The sequence below is a fragment of the Zootoca vivipara genome, chromosome 6 (genome assembly GCF_963506605.1).
Source record: "Zootoca vivipara chromosome 6, rZooViv1.1, whole genome shotgun sequence".
Taxonomy (NCBI): Eukaryota; Metazoa; Chordata; class Lepidosauria; order Squamata; family Lacertidae; genus Zootoca; species Zootoca vivipara.
In genome coordinates this window covers 26,033,442-26,054,559 of record NC_083281.1, presented here as the reverse complement: position 1 = coordinate 26,054,559, position 21,118 = coordinate 26,033,442, and the positions used below count along the sequence as shown (strand labels likewise).

Sequence of the window (21,118 nt, the reverse complement as noted above, 5' to 3'; positions counted from 1 at the left end):
TATTGCATAAAGCAGACCTTCAGGTCTGGAAGGACAAATGCTTTGGGAGCAAATGCTTTGGGGCAAAGGGTGAGATACAAATTGAATGAATAAACAAGCAAGAATGGATACAAAGTACAGTGAGCTATAAACTGAATAAGCTCCTGTAGGTTCCTTAACAAAACTCAACTCCTAGAGTGCAAGTCCAATTTTGCCAGCAGCTGGCTTGGTCATGGTCACAGAATGTAAGATGGCAGGATCCCCAAGGACGTGCTCTATGGGGAACTGGTTTCTCTCACCAGACCACTCTGTGTTACAAAGATGTCTGCAATCGTGACAAGAAGGTTGCCAAAATCAATACCACCCTGTGGGAACTTCCGCCCTCCCTTTCGAACAGGTGGGCGGGGTTTGTGACACCGAGCGGGCTTACCTGGACTGGTGCCACCCATCTGGATTAGGGTGGCTATCGTCCCGCCCCTGGCCTGGGAGGACAAACCTCACTTTGTTTCCTCCTCTTCCAGGTTCAGGATGTGTTCCGGTGAGAAGCCAGGTTTTTTTTTATTGAAGTGTGTGCGCATTTAGGTTGGTTGGTTCTGTCTCAGTTCTTATTCTAATAGTCTAATATTAATAGTTAGTTAAAAACAACAAAAACAACCCTGCCTATCTGAAGAAGTGTGCATGCACACGAAAGCTCATACCTATGACAAACTTAGTTGGTCTCTAAAGTGCTACTGGAAGGAATTTTTTATTTTTTGTTTTGTCCTGCCTACTTTATTCAGCTTTCAGTGGGTTAGACAGTATTCAGCGTCTTTCAGTGTGTCATGTGACCTGCAATGGCGTCCAAGCACGGGGGTATCTCCCCCCCCTCACACATGTAAGGGCACAGTGAGGGGCACTCCTAGCAGCGCTGTAAAAGCAGCTAATAAGTTTGGCAGGATGTAACACCTAGGAGCAAGGTTAAGGATGCCCAACTTGACAGCCCCTCCACCTCGGATGCCAGGCCCACCCGAGCATCTCACCCCAAGAAGAAGCTCCTCATCACGCATAGTCACTGAGTAAGCCACATTCTGAACCACATTTCATCCATCATGCTCTTTGCTTGCCCGGATAGAGAGGTAATGTGAGTGTATGTGAAAAGGAGTTCTCTGGATGAGAATGCTTTAGAAAATGACGCATCACAGTCCAGTGGGGAGAATATGCAGGATTTAGTGCATCTCAATCCCGTGCTTTGGACCTATTGTCACATACCCCAGTAAGTTTCCCGCAGCCCGGAGGCTCCCGTGGAAAGCGGGGGTGAGGTGGGGGCGCCGGAGGGATTGCTGAACCACGGCGCTGGATAGGTTTAAGACGGCCCTGGTGAAATGCCTCAGAAAAATAGTGGGGAAGATAAATTGGAATGTAGTCCATTTAGGGCAGTCCATCTGTGAAGCCATTATACATCAAGTTTTTGAAGGAGGTGGAAAAAACCAAGAGGGCAAAGCGTATTACATTTGCTAATCAACAGGCAGGTAAAATTAGTACCCTGTTTCCCCTTTTTTAATACGTAGTCAGAAAGTAAGCCATGGCAGGGTTTTTAAGCATTTGAGAAATATAAGACATACCCCCAAAATAAGCCATACTTCCGCTCCGCGGAAACCAACCCCCACAGGCACCTCCACTCACAGAGTCACTCCATGCAGCTGGCACTGCAGGAGCGCGATCAGCTCTGAAGTGGCGCTCCAAGAGCTCCGCTTAACAGCTGATCGCGCTCCCGCCTTGCTGGCTGCATCCCCGCGCTCCGCCTTCTCGTCCATCGCCGCCCTGCCGCTTCTGTGCTTGTCGCCACCGCTGGGCTCACTGCTTCTTCCTTGCCTGGCTTGGCCAAGGAGCTTGGAGCGCCCTGCAGCGGCAGGCGGAGCGCCTGAGCCAGCGGCCTCTGCCTGGCCCGGCCTAGGATGCCTGCTGCCCTGCCACCCGGAACCAGTGGCTGCTGCAGCGCCGAGCACTCAAGAGAACCGAGCAGCGCCCTGAGCCAGCGCCCTGAGCTGTAAAAACTGTACCGGTAATAAAAAAAATAAGACATCCCACCGAAAGTAAGCCACCCTGTGTTTTTTTGAGGAAAAAAAGTTATAAGACGGTGTCTTAAAAAAGGGGAAAGACGGTAAGTGGTCCACCAAGGCTCTCAGCAGTTTTCAGAGGATCAAGGTGGGAATTATTTTGGGAGGAGGGACCACTTATGAGAACAGGGTGGTGAAAGGCAGCAGAGTTGTGTGTGTGTTTTTTTTTTATCTTGCGTCCTGAGAACCTGCAAAAGAGAGGTGTTAAATGTACAGCGTGAGGACATCTTCATGACAGCACAATCTGCAGTAGGCCTCTTGACACATATGCAAATTTTAAGCACACCCAAACATAAACTGCAACATATGTGGAATAATGTGCATGTCTCCCTTCCCCAGGTTCGGCATCCCAGTTACGCTGAGCAGTCACAGATCTGACCATTTGCACGATGCAGGCCCTGCAGATTGGTGCCGTGGTTTGTGCTTTCATCAGCCTTCTGCTGCTCCTCATTGCCCTGGGCTCAGACTACTGGGTGGCAGATGCCTTCAGCAATAGTGGCCTCTGGAAAGCTTGTGTTAATATTGGGAAAATTTCTACTTGTACTTCACCTGGGATGGATGTGAACGGTAGGTTTTTTATCTTCTGCTTAGAGTACTAGTGGTGTAGTATTCAACTGTAACTGGGGGGGCAGCTGATAATCCAGTGTGACTAGGGATAACACATTCACTCCATGCTTTTTTGGGGGGTGGGGGTGGGGTGGAATTAATGTTTTGATTAAAGTGCAATGGGATCCAGCACAAAATGGCTGTTGTGGGCATTTAACCTCCTTCTTCCTTCCTCTTCCTTCCTTCCTTTCTGAAAGATTTCATCCATGCTACCCAAGCCTTCATGTTCTTCGGGATGATTCCTGGAGCCGTCTCTTGCATTGGTCTTTGTGGCACCTTTTTCGGCTTGCAAATTGGCTCCATCTCCAAGACCAAGGCCTCAGCCATAGCCAGCATTGTTGCAGGTATTATGGGGGGGTCATAAGCTTCCAGTCAGTTCAAGCCCCTAAACACAAAGCTGCAGACTGTGTCAAGCTGAACTGTCTGATGAAGCTATACTCTGACCAGACCAGCTTAAATCAATGGTGAAAGGTGCTTTGCAGTCCTCCTCTGTCCACCTCCAGGGTTTTGCGAGTTGTTATAAAATCATATTGGGTGTGTGTGTGTTGCAGGACACCATTACTAATGAACAGAGAGGGGTGACCGAATCTGACAGCTGCAAGTTACCCAGAATCCCTCGCAACGCCACCTTCTTCACCTCTGCTCTACTCCAGAGACCCGCACCCCTCCCGCTCGGATGCAACCCTGCCCTAATGATCAGCATATGCAAACATCTCCCAAAGATTCACATTTCAAGCCACCAATATCCTGCTAATCCTTTTACAGGACTCAATGAGGTGTGGGTAAACATTGCAACACTTACAGCCAAAGGCAACACTGACAGCCAAAGGATAGTTTTGCCACAGCCTCCGAAACAATGTCTCCAGGAGAAGGAGGGGGGAAAGCCGCCCAAATCCAAAGCGACACCTTTCTACTCACGTTAATAATGCAGCCTTATTACATGTTCTCTTACCATGAACCCTGCCTTTATTATATGTCCTCTTATTATGAAATCCTTATGCGTATCCCTTGATGTACCCTCGACACGTTTCCCTCATTATGTGCCTTTTAACGTTTCTAGGAAATCTATCCGCTGTCTCTCTGTATTAGAATTGCTGCTTTATATAGGCTAGGATCTCTCTGTATTAGAATTGCTGTTTTATATCTTAGAACCTTTATATATCAGGACTACTACCTTTTGCATAGGATTCTCTGTATTAGATATGTCTCCTGTAAAAGGAAATGCTGCATAACCCGTGCATGACCCCAGCCCACCTGAACCTTGCCGCATCGCCACCCTGATTCAAAAGACACACATGGACGAAGATGGATTAACTGGGACAGTTTATTCAAACCTCCAGAAGTGTCACCCTTTACATAATCCCAGGGATCATCCTTGCGTGACCTGGGGGAAAACACCTGCCGGCCACCTCAACTCCCATCTAGACTGATCAAACAAAGGGAAACACCATCAACAACGGGAGGAGAGCAATTGACATCTCACCATATGAAGAAATAGTCATCTCTGCACCCAGTTAATCCCATCACCACCCATTCTCCTTGTCCTTCCCCTCCCTCCCAGTCCAGGGATTTTCACGTGGGGACAGGAGGGTATAAGAGGGAGGTTCACCATTTCCTGGGGTCCTTCCTGCATTCTTTGAGGCAGGGACCCTACAGCTGTAGTTCTTTCTTTCTGTAATAAAGGAATCAGTTTTTCCCCCCTGACAGCATTGTGTGGTCTCTGTCATTTCCCGGAGGAGCTGAACTTTTGGAGCTTCCGACCCGCGTCTCTCCTTCCTAAAAGGCAACACATTTGGGGGTACATTTTTCATAACAGAGTGCTGGAGCCACCTACCAATGGATATGTTATGGGGGGGGGGAGGCAGAGAGCAGGATGATCAGGCCCAATTCCTGGTTGGTGCTTCAGTCACGTTCAGATCAAGGCCAATGCTACGGCATGTGGGCGGTGAGACTGGTTCCAGATCCAATGGATGCTTGGCCAGCTCAGCCCTGCTTTCTCCATGCCCTGGAAGGACATTAAATGGATATGTTGCAAGGGCGGAACCAGGAGCTTCCTGCAGCCAATCAGAAGCCACGCTTTGGTTTCAGAACTTTTTGGTATTCAAACCGACTTCCGGAATGGATTCCTTTCGACTTCCAAGATATGACCTTATAGTATACTACTACTACTACTACTACTAAGTTATGTATTTATAGGCTGTCCATCTGACTGGGTTGCTAGAACCACTCTGGGTGGCTTCCAACAAATGACAACACAGTAAGACATCAAACATTATAAATAACTAAAATGTAAAAACAATTTTAAAAAGCAATTATAAATAAAAAATATGGTACGTAAATTAAAACAACAACCCTTAAATACAATCAGTTCCTGCAGCCAATCAGAAGCCACGCTTTGGTTTCAGAACTTTTTGGAATTCAAACGGACTTCCGGAACAGATTCCTTTCGACTTCCAAGATATGACCTTATAATATACTACTACTACTACTACTACTACTACTACTACGTTATATATTTATAGGCTGCCCATCATAGCTGCCAAGTTTTCCCTTTTCTCGTGAGGAAGCCTATTCAGCATAAGGGAAAATCCCTGTAAAAAAGGGATAACTTGGCAGCTATGCTGCCCATCTGACTGGGTTGCTAGAACCACTCTGGGTAGCTTCCAACAAAGGAGAACACCAAACATTATAAAAAACTAAAATGTAAAAAAATTTTTAAAAAGCAATTATAAATAAAAAAAATATGGTACGTAGTTTAAAACAACAACCCTTAAATACAATCAGTTCCACTTGATCCTTGACCCCAGCCTCGTAGCCATCTGGAAACCAGGGCACATCTTTCAGCCACTGCATTTCACTAGCTGCAGCTTCTGGGTCAGACTGGAAAATTTAATTTACAAGGAACTTTATATCTTAATGTATTTTTTCTAGCTGGTTGCGTCCTGATTGCCATGGCCACCTTCACAGGGCGTGCGGGATCAAATGCCTCTTATGGATGGTCTTTTGGCTTGGTCTGGGCCTCCTTTCCTCTCTTCCTTATAACTGGTGCGTATGTGTCAAATGGGAAATGCTGAAAATGTCTGTCTTTATTTAAAGCTTTGCCTTTGCATGGAGTCGTCAGCTGCATTCTTTCATTACCAAACAGTCTGGGGCTGAGCTACCATTTAGCATCATCATGTGGTCGTGCCCCTGGCAGTATGCCACTTTGGCGGTGGACAGAGGCTCATATATTGATCAATTTCCTGGTATGATATGCTGTGCACACAATACCACTATCAGCAAAAGAGGAAGAGGGTGGAATTTGAACCAGTCCCCTGGATGTGCTTCTTTACTACAAGAATGGATTACCTCTGGGTGTTTTGCATTGAAATGCATTCAGAAATTTCTTTCTCCCTTCTTGCCAACACTCTGAAAGAATCAGGTTTCCTCAGATTCAGCTTGAAGGGCAGGAAAAACATCTGAATCAAGTTTGACCTGAGTGTGTCAGTAGGATTTCCGGATTAGTGAAATGCATTTGTGCCAAACTTCAGCAATTCATAATTCACTAGCCTTATTCCTTACAAACGCTTCCAGAGACTTTGGCTGAGTACAAATGACATAGCTGCCAAGTTTTCCCTTTTCTCGTGAGGAAGCCTATTCAGCATAAGGGAATTTCCCTTAAAAAAAGGGAGAACTTGGCAGCTATGACAAATGATGGTATATTCTAGTATGAATGGAGACACACTACTTATTTCATTCACAGACAATCTGCATCTATTTTTTGATCCCGAAAACCACTTCTTGTTAAATGGGTTTTTTAACAAACAAGCAAGCAAGCAAGCAAGCAAGCAAGCAAGCAAGCAAACAAACAAAAAAACCCTACCTATCTGGCTGGGTTTCCCCAGCCACTCTGGGCAGTTTCCAACAAAATATTAAAAATACAATAAAACATCAGACATTAACAATTTACCTAAACAGGGCTGCCTTCAGATGTCTTCTAAAAGTCAGATAGTTGCTTATTTCCTTGACCTTTGATAGGAGGGCATTCCAGAGGGCAGGCGCCACAACTGAGAAGTAAAAAAGCTCATTGCAGATAGGTTTTGCATTATCCCACAATTCATCTATTTGAATACTTATGAAAACAGATGGAAGCATGCCTCCCAATCAGAGGCATGCTGTTTCCGCTTCCAGGGCACAACTGTTCATGCTCCTGGAAGGCAGTTTCCGAGCGCACCTATGCTTTTCTAAAACCAAAACACCCTGGACATTTTGGCATTTTTTTTGAAAAAATCCCCTGGACGGTGTTTTCACCCTTTAAATACCAGATATGTCCTGGAAAATCTGGATGTATGGCAACCCTAGTTACAACTCCCATCATCCTTGTCCGTTGGCCATGGACCAGGCTAACTGTTTGTTCTTAACTGTTTTTAGACTATCTTAACTACTGAGTATCTTATGGTAACAGTAGCTACCAGTGATGGCTCTCACCTGATAGTAAAACTGGGGGGCGTTTGGAGATGGAGGTCCAATGTGGGCAACGGGGGAGGGGGCAGTCAGTGTCATGTCTACTGCATAAAGACCTTCAGGTCTGGAAGGAGAAATGTTTGGGAGCAAATGCTTTGGAAAGAAAGGTAAGATATAAATTGAATGAATAAACAAGCAAGAATGGGAACAAAGTAAAGTGAGCTATAAACTGGATAAGCTCCTGTACGTTCCTTAACAAATCTCAACTCCTAGACTGCAAGTCCAATTTCACCAGCAGCTATCTTGGTCATGATCACAGAATGGAAGATGGCTTCTGGCACCAGACCACTCTGTGTTACAATTTGTTGTTGTTTAGTCGTTTAGTCGTGTCCGACTCTTCGTGACCCCATGGACCATAGCACGCCAGGCACTCCTGTCTTGCACTGCCTCCCGCAGTTTGGTCAAACTCATGTTCGTAGCTTCGAGAACACTGTCCAACCATCTTGTCCTCTGTCGTCCCCTTCTCCTAGTGCCCTCAATCTTTCCCAACATCAGGGTCTTTTCCAAGGATTCTTCTCTTCTCATGAGGTGGCCAAAGTACTGGAGCCTCAGCTTCACGATCTGTCCTTCCAGGGAGCACTCAGGGCTGATTTCCTTAAGAATGGATAGGTTTGATCTTCTTGCAGTCCATGGGACTCTCAAGAGTCTCCTCCAGCACCATAATTCAAAAGCATCAATTCTTCGGCGATCAGCCTTCTTTATGGTCCAGCTCTCACTTCCATACATCACTACTGGGAAAACCATAGCTTTAACTATACGGACCTTTGTCGGCAAGGTGATGTCTCTGCTTTTTAAGATGCTGTTTAGGTTTGTCATTGCTTTTCTCCAAAGAAGCAGGCGTCTTTTAATTTCGTGACTGCTGTCACCATCTGCAGTGATCAAGGAGCCCAAGAAAGTAAAATCTCTCACTGCCTCCATTTCTTCCCCTTCTATTTGCCAGGAGGTGATGGGACCAGTGGCCATGATCTTGGTTTTTTTGATGTTGAGCTTCAGACCATATTTTGCGCTCTCCTCTTTCACCCTCATTAAAAGGTTCTTTAATTCCTCCTCGCTTTCTGCCATCAAGGTTGTGTCATCTGCATATCTGAGGTTGTTGATATTTCTTCCAGCAATCTTAATTACGGCTTGGGATTCATCTAGTCCAGCCTTTCGCATGATGAATTCTGCATATAAGTTAAATAAGCAGGGAGACAATATACAACCTTATCGTACTCCTTTCCCAATTTTGAACCAATCAGTTGTTCCATATCCAGTTCTAACTGTAGCTTCTTGTCCCACATAGAGATTTCTCAGGAGACAGATGAGGTGATCAGGCACTCCCATTTCTTTAAGAACTTGCCATAGTTTGCTGTGGTCGACACAGTCAAAGGCTTTTGCATAGTCAATGAAGCAGAAGTAGACGTTTTTCTGGAACTCTCTAGCTTTCTCCATAATCCAGCGCATGTTTGCTATTTGGTCTCTGGTTCCTCTGCCCCTTCAAAATCCAGCTTGCACTTCTGGGAGTTCTCGGTCCACGTACTGCCTAAGCCTGCCTTGTAGAATTTTAAGCATAACCTTGCTAGCGTGTGAAATGAGCGCAATTGTGCGGTAGTTGCAGCATTCTTTGGCACTGCCCTTCTTTGGAATTGGGATGTAGACTGATCTTCTCCAATCCTCTGGCCATTGCTGAGTTTTCCAAACTTGCTGGCATATTGGGTGTAGCACCTTAACAGCACCATCTTTTAAAATTTTAAACAGTTCAGCTGGAATATCATCACTTCCACTGGCCTTGTTATTAGCAGTGCTTTCTAAGGCCCATTTGACTTCACTCTCCAAGATGTCTGGCTCAAGGTTAGCAACCACACTACCTGAGGTGTACGAGACCTCCATATCTTTCTGGTATAATTCCTCTGTGTATTCTTGCCACCTCTTCTTGATGTCTTCTGCTTCTGTTAGGTCCTTACCACTTTTGTCCTTGATTATGGTAATCTTTGTACGAAATGTTCCTTTCATATCTCCAATTTTCTTGAACAGATCTCTGGTTTTCCCCATTCTATTGTTTTCCTCTATTTCTTTGCATTGCTCATTTAAGAAGACCCTCTTGTCTCTCCTTGCTGTTTTTTGGAAATCTGCATTCAGTTTCCTGTATCTTTCCCTATCTCCCTTGCTGATCTCCCTATCTCCCCTGTGTTACAAAGATGTCTGCAAATGTGACAAGCAGGTTATTTCATTTCCTCTTGCTATTGCAAGTTCGTGTGTTGTAACCTTTGAAGACAGAGCAAAGGGGAAGGAGGGAGAATATTTTTAACACAAGCACACAGATTCCCAAGCCAAAAAGGCAACCTCATTACAAAGACAGAAACATGCCTTTGGATATACAGGAAACCTTCCATTTACGCACGTTCAAGGCATGAACGACTGTGCATGTGCACATAGGGGACGGTCAGTGTCATGTCTATTGCATAGAAGTGGAAATAGCCCTGTTTAGGGAGGCTTTTAAATGTTTGATAATTATTTTATTTCATTTTTCTGTTGGAAGCCGCCCAGAGTGGCTGGGGAAACCCAGCCAGATGGGTGGGGTATAAATAATAATAATAATAATAATAATAATAATTATCATTATCATCATTATTATCATTATCATTATTAAACAGACCTTCAGGTCTGGAAGGAGAAATGTTTGGGAGCAAATGCTTTGAGAAGAAGGGTGAGATACAAACTGAATGAGTAAACAAGCAGGAATGGTTACAAAGTAAAGTGAGCTATAAACTGGACAAGCTCCAGTAGGTTCCTTAACAAAACTCAACTCCTAGAGTGCAAGTCCAATTTTGCCAGCAGCTGGCTTGGTCATGATCACAGAATGGAAGATGGCAGGATCCCCAAGGACGTGCTCTATGAGGAGCTGATGTCTGGCACCAGACCACTCTGTGTTACAAAGATATCTGCAAACGCAACAAGAAGCTTGGCAACATCAGTACCACCCTGTGCGAATCCCTTGTGGAAGATATAGAAGTGGGGATTTCAAACCCCACAAAGGTCTCTATAACTATTCACATATTTTATCTGAATGCAGAGTTACAAAAGAGTGTCAACATTTCATGAATATATAAAAAAATTAAAAAGATGTCCAGTAGCATCTAGAGACCAAGTAAGTTTATTCTTGGTATAAGCTTTTGTGTGCACTTAGACACCTCTTCAGATACACTGAAACAGAAGTCACCAGACCCTTATATAGAGTGGGAGGGTGGGGTGGGGTTCTTCTCAGGAGGGTAGTAGGAGATGGGCGATTGACTCAATGGGTGTGGTAAACCTGTTGAGGACTGTTAACGACTGCAATTAGTCCCACAGGAAAAAAGCAAGGGATAGTAAGCAGATGATTAGCACATGTAATGAGACAGGAATCCAATATTTCTATTAAGACTAGGTCTCTCCATAGTTTTCAGTTTAGTGATAAGTTGTAATTCAGCAACTTCTCTTTCAAGTCTGTTTCTGAAATTCTTTTGTAATAGCTGCTTTGAGATCCTGTACTGAATGTCCTGGAAGGTTCATGATATTTGAGTCAGTCCTTCAGAGAAGCTGAGTACAGCTGGCTTAAACTGGTTCTGTTCTCTCTTTTTTGTCAAGGTCATGCTGGCTATATTCATAAGGCCAGAAGGAGCCTGGGTTTCACTTTCTATCTCTCTTTCCTTCTGGTGTAGTGTTCTGTATATAGTATAGTATTAAAATTTTAGTTTTATTATAAGTTATTGTAAGTTTAAGTTAAGTCTGCTGCAACTGGATTTCTTATGGACAGTGCCAATCCTGAATGTATTGGATTTGTGACCATTATGCTCATTTGTCTTGTTTAAGTTTTTACTCTGCTAGATAAGTTGGAACCTACTCTGGATCAATAGGAGTAGAATGCATGTCAGCATGTCAGGGTTTTGTTTTTTGTTTTTACATGCAAACTGAATCAAATCCCCACCCCTAGGGCTAACTTGGCTATCTCAATCCCTATCTTTCCACTCTCTGGCGAAGTTGGACTTGTACCCAAGGAGTTGTGTTTTGTTAGGGGACGTACTGGAGCTTATGCAATTTGCAGCTCACTGTACTTTGCACCCATTCTTGTTCGATTATCCATTCAATTTATATCTCACCCTTCTTCCCAAAGGATTTGCTCCCAAAGCATTTGCCCTCCCTCCTGGCAGCGGCCTTTTGGGGCACATATGTGTGCATGCCGGGCGGAAGCACGGCACGGCGTGGAAGGTCAACAGAACCCACTGATGTGGTGGTCATGTCGGATTACTATGAGGAATTACGTAATATGAATTATGCCATCATGCCGATGAACGCATCTGGACTGGGTGTAATTCATATGCATAAGTTTCTGATAGAATCCCACAAGGCTATGCACCTTCCCATAAGCCTCTGTGCTCTCTGCCATTCTCTCTAAAGCCTGACAAGTCATGTATTCACACAAACCATTTGCTTACCTACCAGGCATCCTTCCTTTGTAGCATAAAGTTAAGTAGAAAGCGTTGATGTACCTCTGTTACTCTGTAGGTAGATTTTATGGTCAGGAAACCAGTTCTTAACATGGGGATGATAAATACCTATCTTTCCCTTTCCTGGGGTAATCACCCCCGGGATTTACTAAAGCGCATTCCTGACTGCCTCCTGTTTATCTGTTTTATTATCATACCTGCCAGGTCTCTCATGGAGAAATCCGGGATTGACAGCCGCGTAGACGCAACTTTCGGTGTTGCTTTGCCCTATGGGCATAAAAAATGGCCGGCGCACATATCCGGAAGTGCGTAGATACAACTTCTGGTGCCAGTGTTGACCATTTTCGGTGCCCATCGATGGGCAAAGTGACACCAGAAAAAATGGCTGCCGACAGGTGCCAACATAAGGGAGATTAATGGGAGAGGAGCTGAAACGGGAGACCGCCAGGAAACGGTAAGGAAAAATGGGGTTTTTCCTGGGAAATACGGGGTACTTGGCAGCTATGTTTATTATGTATGCATGTTTCAAAGTAGTCTTTGTAGTGTAAAGTTCATTATTACCTTACTCTGCCCCACTTGGGGATACTTTTTGAAATGACCAGAGAGGATTTAATTGGTTGTTACGTATGCTGTGTTGAAATTCCTTTGTTAATAAAAACACCTGGGCCTGTGAGTGGGGCTGGCACTTGCTCCCAGAGGTTCTGCTGGTCAAAACCTCGTGTCTGTATCTTTTAATCTCAGAGTCCAATTCTTCCTTTGCACCCGGAATGCAACACATTGCACCAGCCCAGCCCTCATAACCAGTGCTGCCAGGCATGTGCACAGGGTGAGGAGGGTTTGCAGAGCCCATGCGCCAAACTTAGGGTAGCTACTGTTACCCTAAGATACTCAGTAGTTAAGATAATCTAAAAACAGTTAAGAACAACCACATTCTCTCATCTAATGATTTCTGGGTTGCCAGGAACTATACATTTCAGCTACCAAATGCCTGGGCAAACAGAAATATGTTTTGTGTACTGTACATTTAGGTTTGCACAAATAAAGTGCATTAAAGTGGTCTTTCACCCTGGAACACGCACAAAAGATCTACTTTTAAGAGAGAAAGAGAGAGGTGGAGACAGAGAGTTAAATCTAATGCCAACCTACCAGTGTAGATCCATTAGTTTCAATCGGTCAGTTTAGTTGGATACAACCTTGGCATTCGTTGTTATGAATGGAGGCAAACACATTGACAGGTGGGAGGTGAAGAATTGATGACGAGGAAGAGATATAAACACCCCACAAACAAATGAAGATGAAGGCTGGATGAATGGATGCTCAATAAAGACTGGACATTGTAATACTGTAATAATTTTAAGCCAATCTCCACCTTACTTTTTTTGGAAGCATATCAGGATGAATAAATAGGTCATCTAGGTGAACCTTCTGTCACAGTCAGGTCTGATTAAAATGCCAGAAATGAAATCAGGAAGAACTTGCATGTGAGTAATGTAGATAATAGCTGTGCTGCATCTGATGTCTTTGGAGGGATGTTTGCAGGTGTGCAGAAAACCATCGAAAAAGCATGCAAGCACCCTCTAAAACCCTGGAAAGCTTTCAGAAACCCTTTTGGTAACCCAAAACTCCACCAAACTCCACCACAATTGCTCCCTCCAAATCTCCTTTCTCAAACTTGAACTCTCTGCAGGCCTCAAACCTCAGTGCAAAAGGCTCCTGGGATGTGAGACCCCATTTTCGCACCATTTTCGTCATTTCCATGCTCTTTTAGGCCTGTTCCCGCCCCCCTTTCCATGCCACTTCTGGGTTTGCGGTGATGCGTGAATGCACAGTCATGTATGACTTGAACATGCGTAAATGGAAGGTTTCCTGTAAATCCAAAGGCATATTTCTGTCTTTGTAATGAGGTTGCCTTTTAGGCTTGGGGAACTGTGTGCTTATGTTAAAAATATTCTTTATTAAAACCACAAGCTATGATGTGAGACAAACAGAAGAAGCACAATAGTCATTTGCACATATAGAATTTGATGGCCAAAACTCAAAACAAACAATGTCATCCATGGATAATTTCGTTCTGCTTGATTCCTACAAGATGCCTGTCTTTCTCATTCCTTACTTTAACCCAGCCACTCAATGAATAATAATACTGCTTAGCATCATTCTTAATTCGTAATACTAGCACGTGTTTAGTAAATATTTTGTAACCTGTAAAAAGAAATGTTTTTATGGGAATGAAAAAGGTTTCCTTCTGAATTGGGAGTAGCCTATCTGTTGCTCTCCAGATGTTGTTGAACTCCAGCTCCATTCAGCCCCAGCTAGCCTGGTCCATGGCCAACGGACAAGGATGATGGGAGTTGTAACTAGGGTTGCCATATTTCCAGATTTTGCAGGACATATCTGGTATTTAAAGGGTGAAAACACCGTCCAGGGGATTTTTAAAAAAATTGCCAAAATGTCCAGGGTTTTTTGGTTTTAGACAAAGCACAGGTGCGCTCGGGAACTGCCTTCCAGGAGCATGAACAGTTGCGCCCTGGAAGCGGAAACAGCATGCCTCCGAGTGGGAGGAGCATCAGGGCTCCTTTGCGTGGTTCAGCTGGGACACAGGAGAGCTCCCAGTCCCCAGCTGAGCCAGCCCCAGCCCCAGCCCCCCCCCACTGCTTGCAGTCAAACCAGTGCCGGGCTGGGGCCTCCTTTAACTGCTGAGATGTGGGGAGCAGCAATTGCGCTCCCACAGCCAAACAGTTTTACAGAGCCCAGCGCTTTAACTGCTCAGCTGAGCAGTTTCACAGAGCCTACCGTCCCCTTTATTATTATTATTATTATTATTATTATTATTATTATTATTTATCAATTATGATTTTTTAATGTCCTTTTCTCTGGTTTTGAAGATATGGCAGCCCTAATTTGTAACACAACAAAATTTGGAGGGCACAAAGTTGCCTAGGTCAGTAGTCAGTTAACGGATTCCAATGTGCTGTGAATTTGCCATTCCTTAACACCATTGCTATTGTATAATGTATCAGCTGCATCACGAAAGTATAGTCATTTCCTCCAGGCCCAACTTGTCCCAGTGCAGACGGTGTCTGTGACATCAACATAGCTCATCTGAAATTGTAAAACACACTTTTCCTCATTCTGTTGCAGCAGCATTCAGGCGGAAAGCCAGCCCACCTATCAAGAGAGAAAAAGAACTTGTGAGGGCATAGGCAGCAGAGAATAAAACACTAACTGAGATATCACTGATCCCAGCATTAGCTTCATTTCTCATCAGGGAAATCATGCCCCATTGTTTGTTCATTTTGAGACTTTTACAAGGGACTCCTTTTGCCAGGCATGCGTCCATCTGTTTTCATAAGTATTCAAATAGATGCATTGTGGGATAATGCTAAACCTATCTGCAATGAGCCTTTTTACTTCTCAGTTGTGGCGCCTGCCCTCTGGAATGCCCTCCTATCAGAGATCAAGGAAATAAGCAACTATCTGACTTTTAGAAGACATCTGAAGGCTGCCCTGTTTAGGTAAGTTTTTTAATGTCTGACGGGTAGGGTTTGTTTGTTTGTTTGTTTGTTCATAAACCCATTTATCAAGAAGTGCTTTTTGGGATCAAAAAATAGATACAGATTGTCTGTGAATGAAATAAGTAGTCTCGATTCATACTAGAATATCATTTGTACTCAGCCAAAGTCTCTGGGAGCATTTGTAAGAAATTAGGCCACTGAATTCCAAATTGCTGAAGTTTGGCACAAATGCATTTCATTAGTCCGGAAATCCTACTGACACACTCAGGTCAAACTTGATTCAGATGTTTTCCCTGCCCTTCAAGCTGAATCTGATGAAACCTGATTCTCTCAGAGTGTTGGTAACAAGGGAGAAAGACATTTCTGAATGCTTTTCAAGGCCAAAACACCCAGAGGTGATCCATGCTTGCAGTTTCACATTCCACCCTCTTCCTCTTTTGCTGGTAGTGGTATTATGTGTACAGCACATCACACCAGGATTGATCAATATATGAGCCTCTGTCCACAGCCAAAGTGGCACACTGCCAGGGGCACGACCACATGATGATGCTAAATGTGTAGCTCAGCCCCAGACTGTTCGGTAATGAAAGAATGCAGCTGGCAACTCTGTGTGAAGGCAAACCTTTAAATGAAGATGTACATTTTCAGCATTTCCCACTTGACACATACTCACCAGTTATAAGGAAGAGAGGAAAGGAGGCCCAGCCCAAGCCAAAAGACCATCCATAACTGATCTCTGTTCCCATACACCCTGTGAAGGTGGCCATGGCAATCAGGACACAACCAGCTAGGAAGAAAAAAATACATTAAAATATAAAGTTCCTTGTACTGTACATTAAATATTCCAGTCTGACCTAGAAGCTGCAGCTAGTGAAATGCAGTGGCTGAAAGATGTGCCCTGGTTTCCAGATGGCTACGAGGCTGGGGTCAAGGATCAAGTGGAACTGATTGTATTTAAGGGTTGTTGTTTTAAACTACCATATTTTTTTTATTTATAATTGCTTTTTAAAATTGTTTTTACATTTTAGTTTTTTATAATGTTTGGTGTTGTCCTTTGTTGGAAGCTACCCAGAGTGGGCAGCCTATAAATATAGTAGTAGTAGTAGTAGTAGTAGTATACTATAAGGTCATATCTTGAATGTCGAAAGGAATCTGCTCCGGAAGTCCTTTTGAATTAATTCCAAAAAGTTCTGAAACCAAAGCGTGGCTTCTGATTGGCTGCAAGAAGCTCCTGCTCCCACACTTGCAACATATCCATTGGATGTGCTTCCAGGGCAAGCAGAAAGCAGGGCTGAGCTGGCCAAGCATCCATTGGATCTGGAACCAGTCTCCCCGCCCACATACAGTAGCATGGCCTTGATCTGAACCTGAGTGAAGCACCAGCCAGGAATTGGGCCTGATCATCCTGGTCTCTGCCCCCCCCCCCCGCCCCGCCCCGCAACATATCCATTGGTAGGTGGCTCGCAAAACCCTGGAGGTGGGCAGAGGAGGATTGGATAACACCTTTCACCATTGATTTGAGTGGGTCTGCTCAAAGTATAACTTCATTGGATTCAAGCAAGAACATTTTGTGTGGACAGTTCAGCTTGGCACAGTCTCCAGCTTTGTGTTCAGGGGCTTGAGGGGCTTGAACTGACTGGAAGAAGATACTTATGACCCCCCACAATACCTGCAACAATGCTGGCTATGGCTGAGGCCTTGGCCTTGGAGATGGAGCCACATTGCAAGCCGAAAAAGGTGCTGCAAAGACCAATGCAAGAGACGGCTCCAGCAACCAACCCGAAGAACATGAAGGCTCGGGTAGCATGGATGAAATCTTTCAGGAAGAAAGGAAGGAAGAGAAAGGAGGAAGGAGGTTAAATGCCCACAACAGCCATTTTGTGCTGGATCCCATTGCACTTTAATCAAAACATTAATTCCCCCCCCCCCAAAAAAAAGCATGGAGTGAATGTGTTATCCCTAGTCTCACTGGATTTTCAGGGAGTTGAGGATCAGTCAGCTGCCCCCCCCCCCAGTTACAGTTGAATACTACACCACTAGTACTCCAAGCAGAAGACAAAAAACTTACCTCTCACATTCATCCCAAGTGAACGGCAAGTATAAATTGCCCCATAATAAAAACAACCTTTCCAGAGGCCAGTGTTGCTCAAGGCATTTGCCACCCAGTAGTCTGAGCCCAGGGCAATGAGGAGCAGCAGAAGGCTGATGAAAGCACAAACCACGGCGCCAATCTGCAGGGCCTGCATCGTGCGAATGGTCAGATCTGTGACTGCTCAGCGTAACTGGGATGCCGAACCTGGGGAAGGGAGATATGTCTAATAATTCTTTCCCTATCTTATTTACTGTTTAACCATTATTGAAGATCCTCATATCTAACCTCCATTTTCTGGCTTCCTTATAATCTTCCTTATTTTTAATACCATATTGACCAATGGTTGGTTACCTTTATTATTCTAATTTCCATATTCGTTATTTTAGGTATTAAGTTTTTTTAAACAAATATATAATCGATACTTGAATAGATCTTATGCATTGGAGAAAAGAAACAAAGATATTTCTAGTTCTGTCCCCCCCCCATCACTCTCCAAACATCTTTCATACCTCCCCCCCAAATAATTTTAGCTAATCCTGTAGCATTATTACAGCTTTCCTCTGGGTTAGAATTTTACCTATCTAATACCATATTGAAATCTCCTGCCATAATCATATAGCTTTTTTGAATGTCCTCCATTTCCTTAAACACTTTACCAAAAAATTCCACCTGATTTTCATTAGGAGCTTAAATATTAATCATAGTGCTTTCTTCCCCTGCCACTGTTCTCTGGATTATAACGTATCTTCCCTCAGGATCTTTCTTCATCTTTAATATACTAAACCCACATCTCTTTGAAATTATAGTTGCTACTCTTGATTTTGAAGTAGCATATTTCTCATAATTATTTATACCTCTCAGTTTGAGTTCATTAACTCTTTTGTATGATGAGTTTCCTGTAAACATATTATATCTGCTTTATCTTTATTCAGTAATGTTTCTATCCTCCTTTCATACTCGGCCCCAGTCCTTTGTTTAAAGTTTAAATCCTTACTTCATTGTCCAAGAGTTAACTGTAGTTCTTAATTTCTGGTCTCGTGTCTTAGGATACTTATCTAACCCAATATCCATCCCATTCAACCCCATCCCCATCCCTTCCATACCCATACATTCCAATTTCCCGGTATCTTTCCCCCTATTTTTCTGAGGTCTTTCACCTCTCCCATTCTCCTAATTGTCCTCTCAAGGGGAGGGGGGTTTCTCCAATCACAGAGCCACAGCAGAACTTCGATCACTGATGACATTTTCTATCACGAGTAGGCTAAGCATAGGTGAAGGCAACCAGGATAAGCCCCTCTTCCAGGCAACACATCTACTTACCCCACGTCAGATCTCCAGAGAGATGTTCCTGCACACTGAAAGTCTCCAGCTCACAGCTCAGTTCTTCTCCCTGCTTCCCCTTTGCTCTGTTTTCAAAGGTTACAACACACAAACTACTTGCAATAGCAAGAGCAAATGAAATAACCGTCATGTCACGTTTGCAGACCTCTTTGTAACACAGAGTGGTCTGGTAACAGAAGCCAGCTCCACATAGAAGTCAGCTCCTCATAGAGCACGTCCTTGGGGAACCTTGGGGAATCTTCCATTCTGTGATCATGACCAAGTCAGCTGCTGGCAAGATTGGACTTGCACTCTAGGAATTGAGTTTTGTTAAGGAACCTACTGGAGCTTATCCAGTTTATAGCTCACTTTACCTTGTACCCATTCCTGCTTGTTTATTCATTCAGTTTGTATCTCACCCTTCTTCCCAAAGCATTTGCTCCCAAAGCTTTTGTCCTTCCACACCTGAAGGTCTGCTTTATGCAATAGACATGACACTGATCGCCCCCTATGCACACATGCACAGTCGTGTATACCTTGAACGTGCAGAAATGAACAGTTGTCTGTAAATCCAAAGGCATATTTCTGTCTTTGTAATGAGGTTGCCTTTTAGGCTTGGGGATCTGTGTGCTTCTGTTAAAAATATTCTTTTTTAAAGCCACAAGCTATGATGTGAGACAAACAGAAGAATCACAATAGTCATGTGCACATCCAAAACATACAGAATTTGAAGGCCAAAGACTCAAAGCAAATACAGTAATGCAATCCATAGATAATTCATTTCTGCTTGATTCATACAAGGTGCCCGTCTTACTCATTCCTTACCTTTTTTATTTTAATTTTATTTGCATCCTTACAGACAATTCAAAAGGAACATGTAAAAAAAGCAAAAGGAATAGAAAAAGAAACTACAAATGACTGATCACACACACACACACACACACACACACACACCACCCCCACATATAGACTTCCCTTCCCCTCCTTTCCTGGTTTCTTTTGTTTTCCACTTCTGCATATTCTAAGTTGCCAAAATCTACTCTTCTTACTCTTTATCTCCGGCTTTCTCTTACACTGCTGAATTTATTGAAGACCTGCTAATCTGTTTGCATGTATATACTGATTTTTTTAAAAAATACTCAACATTTTCCAGTCCCTTTTTTAGACCATCTTTTTCTCGTATCTTACTAGTCAAAATTCGAGCTGAACAGATTTTTTTGGGGGGGGGGGGGGCTCTGTTGCTTCTATTCCCAGAATAAAGGCTTCTGGTTTCTTGGGAAATGTTCTTTTACTTTTATTTTTTAATTCATTATACATCAGAAAGGTGATTTCCTTTCTAATCAATTTTTATGATTTTCCCAAACTCTGTGTAGGTTTTTTCTAATCACGTGGTTTGAAAAGTTTTTATATATTTTTGCTTTTTCATACCAGAGACTGGCATGCCATCCATACTTAATATCATGCCCTTCCAAGTCTAATAGTTGAATATCTTTGAGTAAAATCCATTCCTTTAGCCAGCACATCCATTTAACCCAACCACTGAAGGAATAATAATATTGCTTGGCCAATGGACAAGTTGTAACACAACAGCGTTTGGAGGGCACTAAGTTGGCTAGTTCAGTATTCAGTTAACAGTTTCCAATTTGCTATGAATTTGCTATTCCTTAACCCCATTGCTATTGTATAATGTTTTAGCTTCATCACAAAAGTATAGTCATATCCTCCAGGTCCAACTTGTCCCAGTGCAGACTGTTTCTGTGATCCAATACATCAACATAGCTCATCTCAAATTGTAGCACCCTCTTTTCCTCATGCTGACCTAACAGTATGTGTCAGTTTGCCTTTCTTGGTACAGAAAGTATTGATCTGGTATGTAGAGATCTTTCCTATTCCAATTCATTCAAGAGGGTTCTGGAAACTTCTCTGTGTGAAAGAAACTGGTGCAAGCTGGAAATTTCTAGCTGACACGCAAGTTTCTATTCTGCCTAGAAGCAAGCAGATTGAATTGTTCTCCTACTGGCTTCTCTGGTGACTCCCACTATATATAAGGGTCTGCTGACTTCTGTTTCAGTGTATCTGAAGAAGTGTGCATGCACACAAAAGCTTATACCAAGAACAAACTTAGTTGGTGGGTGGCGCTGTGGGTTAAACCACTGACCCTAGGGCTTGCCGATCAGAAGGTCAGGGGTTCAAATCCCTAACACGGGGTGAGCTCCCGTTGCTTGGTCCCAGCTCCTGCCAACCTAGGAGTTCAAAAGCACGTCAAAGTGCAAGTAGATAAATAGGTACCACTACAGCAGGAAGGTAAACGGTGTTTCCGTGCACTGCTCTGGTGACAGAAACGGCTTTGTCATGCTGGCCACATGACCTGGAAGCTGTACGTCGGCTCCCTCGGCCAATAACGTGAGATGAGTGCCGCAACCCCAGAGTCTGTCACAACTGGACCTAATGGTCAGAGGTCCCTTTGTAGCAGGGGCCCAAAGGGCCACAATAAAGGTGATAATGTAAATCCTTATAAATATTGGAATATGCTTATATTAGAGG

The 21,118-nt window shown here is 43.7% G+C and overlaps 1 protein-coding gene across 1 annotated transcript; it reads right to left on the bottom strand.

Annotated features, from left to right (window-relative positions):
* Positions 1-13,607: 13,607 nt before the first annotated feature.
* LOC118087455 (protein NKG7-like) lies at positions 13,608-18,653 on the bottom strand. Its single transcript, XM_035120106.2, has 5 exons — positions 18,575-18,653; positions 17,231-17,458; positions 16,832-16,978; positions 15,836-15,949; positions 13,608-14,815 (listed from the first exon to the last, which is right to left on the bottom strand). The coding sequence occupies exons 2-5, from the start codon at positions 17,406-17,408 to the stop codon at positions 14,775-14,777; spliced, it is 480 nt and encodes a 159-aa protein (XP_034975997.1). The 5' UTR covers positions 17,409-17,458; positions 18,575-18,653; the 3' UTR covers positions 13,608-14,774.
* Positions 18,654-21,118: the final 2,465 nt, after the last annotated feature.